General features: G+C 45.1%; 1 protein-coding gene across 2 annotated transcripts in view; it reads right to left on the reverse strand.

Annotated features, from left to right (window-relative positions):
• PDGFRL (platelet derived growth factor receptor like) overlaps positions 1-12175 on the reverse strand; it is a 69950-nt gene that overhangs the window by 5242 nt on the left and 52533 nt on the right. For both annotated transcript variants that reach the window (XM_015086775.3, XM_053216344.1), the window contains exon 3: positions 3555-3706. In XM_015086775.3, coding sequence (XP_014942261.2) covers positions 3555-3706 — 152 coding nt within the window. The remainder of the gene's footprint in view (positions 1-3554; positions 3707-12175) is intronic.

A 12175-nucleotide genomic window follows, 5' to 3' on the forward strand; every position in this document is an offset into this window, starting at 1 on the left:
CTCTGGAGGAGCCCCAAAGCCTGTACTCAGTCACTGGAACAGTTCTCCAGCACAGCAGGGCCTCTGGGAGGCCCGGGTCACTGAGGGCACTGGCACCCTCACCTGTCCTTACAGCCCAGAGGACGGTGTTCCTGCCACAGCTAATAGAGATTAAGGAAGGACAGATGAGGGGCCCAGTGGCCTCAGGTTCTGAATTCTGCTTGTCTGACTCTGGGCTGGGGAATTCAGTCCGTTTCTTATATCCTCCAGTTTCCCCTGAAATCATTATCCCTATACCTTAAGTTCTAGATGATGGCACTGGCTCTTACAGAAGTGAGAGAAACGAGGACTGGGTTGCCCACACATTCATTCCTCAGGATGCTCAAGGGACTGTGGGTTAGAGTATTTCTTTTTTTAATTTTCTTTTGGCATGGCACGTTGAATCCTCTGTGTTCTGGATGCTAGTGTGAGGGAATGCTATAGGAATTGCTAAGAGAAATCTTTGAACTTGATCATACCCCAACATTTAGTTGTTTCCTATGTTTTTCCCACAACGTTCCTGATACAAATCATTATTCCTGGCTTTTTCCTTCACTAGCCCTCTTTGTGCCACATTCATGTGATGTTTTAGGTTGGTGACCTATTCTCAGACACAACACCAAATGTCTCCGTGGGCCAAGATTTCTTTGGCTGGGAGTGCCAAGTTCACTGACATGGAGGTCCTTCCCCAGCTCTGAGATCAAGGAGTATGCCATGGCTCAGGGAACCTCCATCTTTTGCAAGGCTTTCTATCAGGCTGGGTGATGTGCGCCACATTCATGATAGATTGACTTTCAGGCTTAGTTAAGGGGCACCTTGGTCAATGTTGTTTCTAACACCCATGTGTTCACACAGAGTAAGTCTATATGGCCTTGGATGGGTCAACTTAATCTCTGCTTCCACATCCCCATTTGGAGAGAACAGAATCTCTAGGACTAAAGATAGCTTTTGAACAAAAGCCCTTCAGGAATTTCTGATTCTAAGATTTAGAAGTAACTTTTCTTTTCTTTTACAGAGGAAACTGAACCAATAAACAAAACCAGTAGATTAAGTGAACAATCCAAATTCTAGAACACAAAAATGTGGTCTTACTTCTTGTTACTGTAAAACAATCTTTGAAAGAAGTGACCTCACCAGTTGCTTTAACCAACAGAAAAAAAAAAAAAAAGAAATTCGTAAGCAGATTCCATCTACCAACAACAAAAAACTTTACCGAAGTTCATTTAAAAAAATTTAGAGTACACATGCCTCCTGCAAACATGTTTGTATGTATTCAAGTCAATGCTAAGCGTTACTTTAAGAAAACTAAGCACATGGAAATTTAGATTTCAAAAAAAAAATCAAATAGGCTACAAAGTCCAAATTTCAACAAACCCCATATTTAGTAAAATGCTCATTAATGTGGTTTCACTACATATGATCATTGGAGCCCAAGCCTTTTGCTATGAGAAAGCTCTACCGCCGGTAATGTTCTCCTCCTTGATCTGGATGGTAGTTAATATGTGCATTCATTTGAGGTTAATTTATTGAGCTGTATACTTATGACTTGTGTAGTTTTCTTTGTATATATTATACTTCAATAAAAAGAAAAACCTTCTGAGAGCCTCTCGGATAAAGAGTCATTATAATATGTGGCAATTGCTTAATCAAAAACCGCGCAAATTAACAACAGTCGAAAAGAGGCTTCACGGTGTTTGCAACCAAACTCTGGGAAACCTACAAACATAATGAATGCCAGACGTTTCTCTACGTGGGTCGTGGGGAAGCATATGTTCTGAAAGAATCGGAGCCAGGAGCAGGAGGCTCAGCTTCCGAAACAGCTCATCTTGGTTTTGCAAACCCACCCATGCCTGAAGAGACAAATGCTAAACCCTGGACTGAAAATCCAACTGGCCTCTTGGCTTGCTATTGAGAAAAGAGAAAATGATACAACACATTAGGTCATGCCCCTTTTTGATCCAAGTTTCTTCACAATTGAAGTAAATAGTTTGGTAAATATTTTAGCCTTCCTTTGATTCCCTAAAGAGCTGCCCATAAATTAAGAACGAGGACCTAGCTCAAAGAGAGCCCTTTAACCCTCATGGGGCATTCGGCTCAAGGGAAGTCTTCAGTTCAAACTTTCAATTCAAAATCCAATCTTTTAGAAGGACGCGATAGTGCTAATCATGGCAAAGAATCTTGAATCTGCAGTGTGAAATAGGGCATCAGTCCTTGTCCAGAAAAACAGGCTCTAAAGGCACATGAATAAGTCTGTGCAACACATTCCAGAATGAGGATCAGAAGGGATTACCTATGAACAACTGTTAGCCATTCGCCTGACAACACCAGTGATGCTAGCTAGTGTCTTTCTGCCTGTCTATCAATCTACCCACCACCTTGTCCTAGAAACAGATTAGGGCAGTAAGAACATTAGATCCCAGGTCAGAAAAACAGGGGCTGACTCTTTACTCCCCGTTACCAGTCATGGAACCCTGACCAAGTCACCTTGCCCTTCAAGGTCTCAGCGTCAGCATCATTATTGCTAAAACAGAGATGGTCAAGTAGCTTCTACTTAGTTCCTAGGGGTGTGGTAAAAATGAAACGAGATACATGTGACTCCAACACGGTAGAGTGCTCTGCTAACACATCTTCTGGCTGGAGAGGAGCTGTGTGGGTGGGAGGGGGGGAAACATTCGAGATTTTGCTAGCATTCATTAATGGCCAGCGCAGAAGATCATTTGGGTCCTAGGCCTAAGTCACTGTAGGTCCGAAAGGCGGAGGGAGTCAGGATGTAGACAGCACTCATGAGAGCCCCTGCCTGGACACGAAGCAAGCATTGTGCATTTTTAGGCCCTTCACTCAGCGCAGGGATCGGGGCTGGAGCCACAAAGCCCACAGGCTTTGGGAATCGTGCCCCCAAAACTTCAGCTCACAGTACGCTAAGAACAAATACGAGGAGGCCTTTAGCGAAGCATCGTACGGCCATGGAGGCTCTAGAAAGATCATCATGGGCCCTGAGAGCACAGTGACTACACGTGCACAGCAGTGTCGCCCAGTAGAGCTTTTTGTAATGACGGACGTGGTCCCTGTCTGCAACGTCCAGGAGAGCCACGAGCCGCATGTGGCAATGGAGCCCGTGAAACAGGGCGAGTGGCCCTCAGAAAGTGAGTTTTAAGGGGTTTCATTTTAAACCATTTTCACTTAAATGTAAATAGTCACGCATGCCTAGTGGCTGCCATATTGGCCAACGTAGGTACAGACTCAGGAATCAGCCCGGGTTCGAATCCTAGTACCACCACTTACCTGTGTGACCCTAAGGAGGTATTTCATTTCGCTAAAACTCTACTTCCCAATGAACACAAGAGAAATGACAGGAGTGCTTCCCCTGGAGGGTCGCTGGGGAGACTTACACGAAATAACGGACATAACTGACAGAGCCTGGCACACAGGGAGCGCTCTGATCGTCACTATTAGGTACTCGGCACCCAGTTGGAACCTGTACCTCTGGGCCAAGTCCAGAATACCGAAGCGTCCCACCGACACGCCCAACGGTTTACCTGTAAAAAAGATGTAGGTGGAGCCGGTTTTGGTCTCGTCCTTCCTGCAGACGTAGCCCTGGCAGAGCTGTCCCCAGCAGCTAAACTCGCCCGTGTCCGCGGCCGTGGAGTTGACCAGAGTCAGCTGGCCATAGCGCTCGTGCTGCCTCACGCTGTCAATGGAAGCGAAGCCAGCTCACGTGGGGGGGGCCCCAGCAGGTGCTCCCCCTCTGCTGTTCCCCACCGCAAATCCCCCTGGCTCTGCGGGCTGGCTTCTCTCAAGCGGCACAAACTAGTAACAGCATGTTTGGGCGAAAAGTGTGTGGAAGGGTAGGGGGCGGTCAGAGAGAGAAGCTTCTAAAAGGACATGACGTTTACATTTTATAACAAGAGGGGATTCTCTTCCATCTCAGCACCGGAGTTTCCCTGAGTAAAATCACTGGTGCATTAGCAACGCAGCCACAGAAAGTCAGCCAAAGAGCCTTTGCTCCTAGTGAACGCACTTAAAGAGCAGTCAACATGAATGAAAGCACACACCGTGGGCCACTGTGAAAATCTCTTGGATCAATAAAGAGAAGGTTCTGAACATAAGCTTGGGATCTTTGAGATGCCACATTTCAAAATAAAAATGCAAACTTTCAGGGCTCCTGGGTGGCTCAGTCACTTAAGCATTTGACTTTGGCTTAGGTCATGATCTCACGGTTCATGGGTTGGAAACCTGTGTTGGGCTCTGTGCTGATAGCTCAGAGCCTGGAGCCTGCTTCGAATTCTGTGTCTCCCTCTCTCTCTGCCCCTCTCCCCAACTCTCCCTCTCTCTCCCCAAAATAAATAAACATTAAAAAATAAATAAATAAAAACCTTAGGGGAAAAATGCTTGGTTGCTAAGATTTACTAAGCCCCAGTTATGCAGCCCATCTCTGGTACAGTGCTTAGAACGTTTGAGCATTTAACTTTCCTCTGACCTCACACTATTGTTTCTACTTATATTCTCTCATTTTGCATCTCTTGTATTTTTAGCTTGTTCATGTGAATATATTTGCAAACTGCTTCAGTTCCTTCTGGAATAAGGAGAGACATAAATATTAATATTGAACTCTATTACTAGCTGATGGTAATGGTGATTCAGTGTATTATGTTGTGACAGGAATCCAGATGTATCATCAACGGGAGACATATTCCCCTCTGGCTTATGAGCCTCTGCATGTGGGCCTGCCAATATAAATGGTTTTAATCCAAGGATGCATCTCAAATAGCCAAATGGCTCACCCCTCTGAGATCCACATACTTTTGTGACGTAGCTGAAACTCTCCTGTTGTGCTTTGCAACACCGTCAGTGAGGTAGCCACACTAAATTTAGCACACAACCAATGTCTGGTTGGTTGATCCTAAACACAGCCCTGTTCTGGTTCACCGCTGAATAGCTGCTTTCCCCACCAGGGCCTCTGTACTCCCACACCATCAACTACCTCCTTTCAAGGGAACGGAAATCTCTCCCCCTTCAGGAAGCTTTTAATTAGAATCAACTCTCGCTTTCTCCTAATGACGTAATTACCCCCTTGTTCTCTATCCCTCGGATACCCATGGCTTCCTGTTATTACAATGGATGGCAAAAACTCTGAGGGTGGGGACTGGGCCATATTTGTTTTATACTCCCTCAGCAACAAATCTGTGCACAGTACACAGTAAAGATTCCCTAGAAATGAGTGGAGTGAAATTGAATTGAACCACAGGGTTGGAAGTGGAAGGAACCTTAAAGAGAAGGCACCCATCCAGTGATGTGTGGGAAAAGAAGAAAAAGGCGTCCAGCTCTCAGCACTGCAGATGAAGAAACTGAGTCTCAGAAAGAAGTGACTTCCCTGAGACCCACAGCTAGTGGACGCTGAGTCAATTACTTAAGTGAGTGAAGTATGTACTCATCAGAGAAGCAAACACATGTAAAGTTCTGCATGCCATAACAAATTCATTGCATTCTTCTAATGGTGGCTTAATTGCACATAATTGCAGTAATTACTAGTAGTAATTATTGTGAATACCACTACAACAATGACACATAATACATACCCCACAGCGGAGATAGCACAGCAAATAAAAAACAGTGGACCTCAAGGACATTACAGTCCAAGTAGGTAGTTAAAACTAATATACACGAAAGGATCAGAGAATAAGTAAACGAGGACAATAGGAATTCTGAAAAGGGATTTATCCCCGTGGGTTGAAGAGGCTGAAGGCAGCTTTGGGGAGGAAGTGAGACACACCGGACCTTTAAAGGCGGGGGTGGAGAGGCAGGGGCAGTGAGCTCACTTGCTCAGGAAACTACAGTCCCGGGAGGGCTGGGACCAACCTGGTCTGCTCCTCTTACTGCACCCCCACGGCCTGAGTGCGTGGTGGGTGGAAGGCACTCAATACCGATTTGAGGATTTAACGTATTCGCCACAGAGGACACAGAGGGAGGGGGTTGGGAGTCACGGGGCATTTGGTTGAGAACAGGCAGCAGGGACCACCCTCAGGTGTGGAGGTGGGAAGTGACGGCACCTTAGCCAGTGCATGAGGTGGGCAAGGGAGAGGCAGGAGGAAGAGGGGGAGACTGAGAGCCTGTTCCTGCGATGAACGGCGCGGCCAGTGCTGGGGCCGGGCCAGGTGCTGGCAGAGGAACAGAAGCAAATTTAAGGCATGTTTTTCTGGGGGACATTTATGACAGACTGGGTATAAGAGGTGGAAGAAAGAGATATATCAGTAATGACCACTCAATTTGTATTTCTATGTGTTAGAAAGACTGGGGCTTTAACCAACTGAGATGGAATCACCGAGAAGAGAAAGGAGACTAGGGCAGGCAAAATAATAGAGCCACCATTGAAGACTTTGAATTTGTGATGAAATGTGGGTCACCGAAGTGTGGATGCTAGTTGATGTGGCACTTGGAAACACAGGCTGAGTCACAGAGGAGATAAAACAGCGCTAGATTTGTATTTGGGGGAGTCATCTACAAAGGAGTAAGAGGAGAAGCTAAAAGAAAGAATGAACTCAACAAGGGAACGCATAGAGAAGAGGAGAAGTTTGAGGACAAAATCTAGAGCAAACTAGAGTCCACCAGGGCAAGAAAAGGTAGACAGAGGACAGAAGAATCAGGAAAAGGTATCATCAAAAAGGAAGATTCAAGAAACGGATGCTCGAAAGCATCAGATACCTTTAAAAGAGATTCCTGCCCCTCCCCCCCCCCCACTTCATTTGGCAGAATGAAAGTGTTTGGCAATGACCAAAAATGTAATTTCAATTGTGAGGATACAGCCGGCTTTCAGCAGATAAAAAAATAGAAAGGTGGAAAGAAAATGGAGGTGGATGTCTTCCTAGGTGTACCAAAATATCTGACCACATTCCCTATAGAGCTCAGAACTGGGGTACAAAATCAGCATTTAATTGATCAACGTATCAAGCACCTTCCGTGGACCCAACATTTGCTAGCATCGTAGTGATAGAAAGTATTAGATGCCATTCCTACTAGGAAAGTAATTGGGCACAAAGAAATTTAGCACTTGGGAATAACCCTACCACCATGAAATCTGCATGCTGTATCTTTAGCAGGATTGGGGGTGGAAGGAAGGAAATGCACTGGAAAACATTTCTGGATTTTTCCACCCCCTCTTGTATGCAAACAATATAAAACAGGAAACAAATTATTTAGTAGGATTACAGTTTAAATGCCTGGATTTAAAATGTCCATTTCTTCTAATGGTCTCACATAGTCCCAGCAGCGGTTTCCCCAAAGGGGTGGACTATGACCTAAGGCCTCTGGGGGCAGAGTCTGCAGGATAAAGTGGAGACAAGGACTCAAGGAGCCCTGCAAAGCCCTGGGAGACCCTTCGTCCAAGTACTCTCTCCTTTTCTTGTAACACTTAACAAATCCCCAGAACAGTGGATGGTGTAAAGTTTGAGTGGAGCAAAAAGGTGCTGTAACCAAGTGCCCCCCAAAAGTATATTTAAGATTGAGTAGAATTTACACTAATTGGCTCAGCTTAGGTCTTTCTCTTCCAAACATGCACTTCCAGACCTGACCCACAGTGAGCTCAGTGAAGGACAAGTCAACATTTCAAAGAGTATTCAAAATTTAGAACTATGTACGTGTGTGCATCATGTGTGTATGTCTTCCGGGGAGGTCCCGTGGCCTTTACACACAGTCCATTCCCATCAATGGAGGCTTGAAGCTTCGAGTGTGTTGCCCATCCTACTCTCTTCTGGAGGGGTAGGTAGGGATGCTATATCATGGGATGGCATAGAGGAGGAGGTTGACAGCTCTCAAACTTAGGGACCACTGTTGATCTCACCTGGGGCAGTGACCAGGTAAGGGTGGTAGGGTCTATGCTCCTATCCTTTCCCTAGACCCTACAAGCCAAGGGCAGGAGGTAAGCCCTTGATTACAAAATAACTAGTCACCGGTCCCATAAATACTTAATGAGCAGAAGTTAAATGGGAGATTCTGAAGTGCACAGTAAGAGACACAATGATACTTAAGTAGTGTGCTTCTCTCAAGTTCCCTCTATACAAAATGTCATGGGCAGGCCAAGGAGGGTAACCAGCAAAGCTTCAGGGCTGAGAGAATCTTAGGGGAAGAGAAGGACTTTCACATGCACAAAATAGGGGGCATGCATTCCAAAGGAATGAGATCCCCTGAAAAGAGACAAAAGGCAGTTTGGTGCCTGGCAAAGACATCTTTGACTGGAATGCAGGTGGGCAGAGGTCTACGGTGACAGGCAGCAGTCATGGGAGGCATAAGATCTTGGACTTTGGAGACACATTGACAGGATTCAAACCCCAACTCCACCATGACCTTGAGACTCCTTAGCTAGGAGACTTGGAGCTCATGCCTTCTACATTCTGGCTACACCTACTTCCTCAGACTTGAATTAACAACAACAACAGCTAACGCTTGGGAGTGCAGGCTTTGCACTAAGCCTTTTGGATAAGTTCAAGACTTAGAACAGTGTGTGGCACAGAGTGAGTGCTTCAGACATTTTGTATATAGCTATTATGATGGCCCTCTCCTTTTTGTGACCACATTAGGAGGGAGGTACTAGTTTTCCTCTTTTACTGATGAGGACACTGAAACTTAGAGAAGTACCTTGTCCCAAGTCTTCCAACTGGGAACAGTAGAGCTTCTAATCCTAGGGTCACAAAGACTCAGCTTACAAATGTTCATAAATGAAAACGGCATGGATTTCCATCCTACTGAAATGAAGTCAAGGAATTTTGACTAAGAGATGATGCTTCTAACGAACCTGCAAATCCTGCTAAATATGGACACACACATACACACACACATACCCCACAATCAAAAACATGGAAGATCTGATTTAATTAGCTGAGTAATATTTGTGATAGCCTATTTTCTATTACAACAGCAAGTTAACAGTTCAATAAGTAAGTGGAGTATCTGGGTGGCTCAGTTGGTTGAGCATCTGAATGCTTGATTTTGGCTCAGGTCATGATCTTACGGTTCGTGAGCCCCACCTTCACTTGCATTTTCTCTCAAAATAAAAAAAAATAAAAATTAAAAAAATCAGTGAGTAATTAAATGGAACAAGAGCAGGAAAACAACTAGTTATTAAACATCTAGTCTGTAACGGAGAGAACCTAGGGTACACATGACTTTTTCTCAATCCCACGAGATGGAGATGGTCAAATAATAATGGCTAAAACTTAAGTAATGCTTAATATGTGTTAAGCACTGTTTTAATCCCTTTATAGATTTTGACTAATTTCATCCTCATAAAATCTTTATGAAACAGATGTTATTATCCTCCCCAAGTTGCAGGTGGGCAAACTAAGACCGGAGAGGCTAGCTAACTTTCCCATGTAAGTGTTGGAACCACAGGAGAAGAATTTGAAGTTTAAGTAATGTTCCCCGGGCCACTCAACTGTACGATCCCAGATATTGTGCATTGGAGACTGTGTTGCCTCTGTTGACATAAAAGAGAAGCATAAGGAGCGAGAGAAAAAAGATGCAATCCAAAATCCTCCTTATTCAACATGCACTTCGAAAATTAATTATTTAGTTTCTACCACAGGCAAGGTGCTATGCCAAGCATCAAAGGAGATCAAGATTCATGTGTATTTGCTTGTTCATGTTTCAAGTGTTTGTACAGGGCCTTGTGTTTAAGCTGCTTTTTAAGAATGTGTCAGAAAAAACGGCTCCATGATATGCTGGGAATAGAGCCATATCAACAAAGTACAAACCCTGGGAAACAGACAGCTGGTAAAACATATCAAAGTTTCACAGTTTATGATATAAAAGAAAAAGATGATGAAAAGAAATATGTATGAGAAACTAGTAGAGAACCAAATGTGCAAAATGAGAAACAAAATGAATACAGCTTCAGTATCAGAAACTAAGCTGAAAGGTCCCTCCCTCTCTCTCTGCTTCCTTCCTTCCCTCCCTCTTGCTCTCTCACCCTCCCTCCCTCCATCCCCCCTCATGTATGTTTGAGGACTATCCAAGGACCTCCTCAAAATGCTTGCAATATACCTCCAGTATTTCTATCCCAACAACAGGTTATGTTAATGTCTGTGACTGTGACTCAGGACTTTTCTACTACAATGACTTATGCCAGATTCTTCTGTATTCTTAAAAAAGAAGTCAGAGGATGGGATCAAGTTGACAGAGAAGAAAAACCCTGAGCGCACCTCTTCTCACAGACACAACAAAACAACTACATAAGAACAACTCTCTTCGGGAACAACTGGGAGACCAGCAGAGCAGCTCCAAAACAACCACAGATATAAAGAAAAAGGCACATTAAGAGGAGGAGAGGAGAAGGGTCAAAGACACGATATAGTGAGGGCTCACACCCCTGGCATAGAGAGGAGGTAATCCCTGAGCACTGAGGGGTTCAAGTTCCACATCTGCTACCTCAGCGCTGGGGACCTGCAACAGGAAGACAAAACCCAGGAATTTCTTGCTTTGAAAACCAACGTTTAACCTCAAGAAAGCCAGAGACAATAGGAAGCCAAAACTCTACTTTTCAAGGGCTTGAACACAAGTTACTCACACCGAGACCTAGCACAGAGGCAGCAGTTTGAACAGTGCCTGGGCCATATGTGAAAGAGATTTATTGACTAATCTTAAGGCATGGACTGTAGGAGCAGGGATCTGTAGGGATGTTCTTTAAGAGGGAAGGCTGGTAAGGTCATTTTATTTACTCTCCCTCTATCTAGCTGGGCCAACACTGGTGGGTGCCATCTCTGACACATTCCATCTACCTTGCCAGCCCACTCACCCCACCTCCACATTACCCTGTGGACCCACCTGACCAGTAGCTGACCCACCAAAATGGCTGTCACTCTGCCTCACCCAGGAGGTGGCCTCAGCTAGGACTGGTACCCCCAATGCAACTCCCACTATGCCCTGCCACACTTGGTGAATAGCCTTGGCCTGGACCGTTGCCCCTCAGAGTGAATCACAGCGCAGGGCCTGGGTGGCTCAGTCAGTTAAACGTCTGACTTTGGCTCAGGTCCTGATCTTGCTGTTCATCAGTTCAAGCCCCACATAGGGCTCTGTGCTGACAGCTTGGAGCCTGGAGCCTGCTTCAGATTCTGTGTCTCTTTCTCTCTCTGCCCTTCCCCAACTCGCACTCTGTCTCTCAAAAACAAATAAACATTAAGAAAAAATTTTGGGGGGGGTGCACCTGGGTGGCTCAGTTAAGCGTATGACTTCGGCTCAGGTCATGATCTCGCGGTTTGTGAGTTCGAACCCCACATCGGGTTCTGTGCTGACAGCTCGGAGCCTGGAGCCTGCTTCAGATTCTGTGTCTCCCTCTGTCTCTACCCCCCCCCCCCGCCGCCACCCCTGCTCATGCTCTGTCTCTCTCTGTCTCTCAGAAATGAATAAATGTGAAAAAAAATTAAAAAAAAATTTTTTTAAGTGAATCACACCACGAGGAGGGGGGACCTGCCACACACACCAGTACAACCACAAAAGTCAAAACTAGTGCTTACAACTCTGTTCACCAGCAGCCCTGCAGCAGCTATAGCCCAGCCACAAGAAGGTGCCTACAGATCACACAGGGGTCACCCCTGGAGTGCCTGGTTCTGGTGGCTTTGGGGGGATTGTTCTTCTGGGACCCAGAGGACACCTACTATTTAAGGCCATTCCTTCAAGACTGAGAGACATAGCTGATCTACGTAATACATAGAAACAAACAGAGAGTCAGACAAAATGAGGAGACAGAGGAATATGACAAACCTCAGGAAAAGAACAAAATGAAGTAGAGATAAGCAATCTACCTAATAAAGAGTTCAAAGTAATGGTCATAAAGGTGCTAATTGGGCTCAGAAAAATAATAGATGAACAGTGAGAATGTCAACAAATAAAAATAAAATATTAAAAATAAGTAATCAGAACTGAAGGCTACAATAAATGAAATTTCAAAAATACACCAGAGATGGCACACCTGGGTGGCTCAGTTAGGTGAGCATCTGACTTCGGCTCAGGTCATGACTTCGCTGTTCATGAGTTCAAGCCTCATGTCAGGGTCTGTGCTAACAGCTCAGAGCCTGGACCCTGCTTCCGATTCTGTGTCTTCCTCTCTCTCTGCCTCTCCCCCATTCGCACTCTGTCTCTCTCTCTCTCTCAAAAATAAATAAACATTAAA

This window comes from Acinonyx jubatus, chromosome B1 (assembly GCF_027475565.1).
Source record: "Acinonyx jubatus isolate Ajub_Pintada_27869175 chromosome B1, VMU_Ajub_asm_v1.0, whole genome shotgun sequence".
Taxonomy (NCBI): domain Eukaryota; kingdom Metazoa; phylum Chordata; class Mammalia; order Carnivora; family Felidae; genus Acinonyx; species Acinonyx jubatus.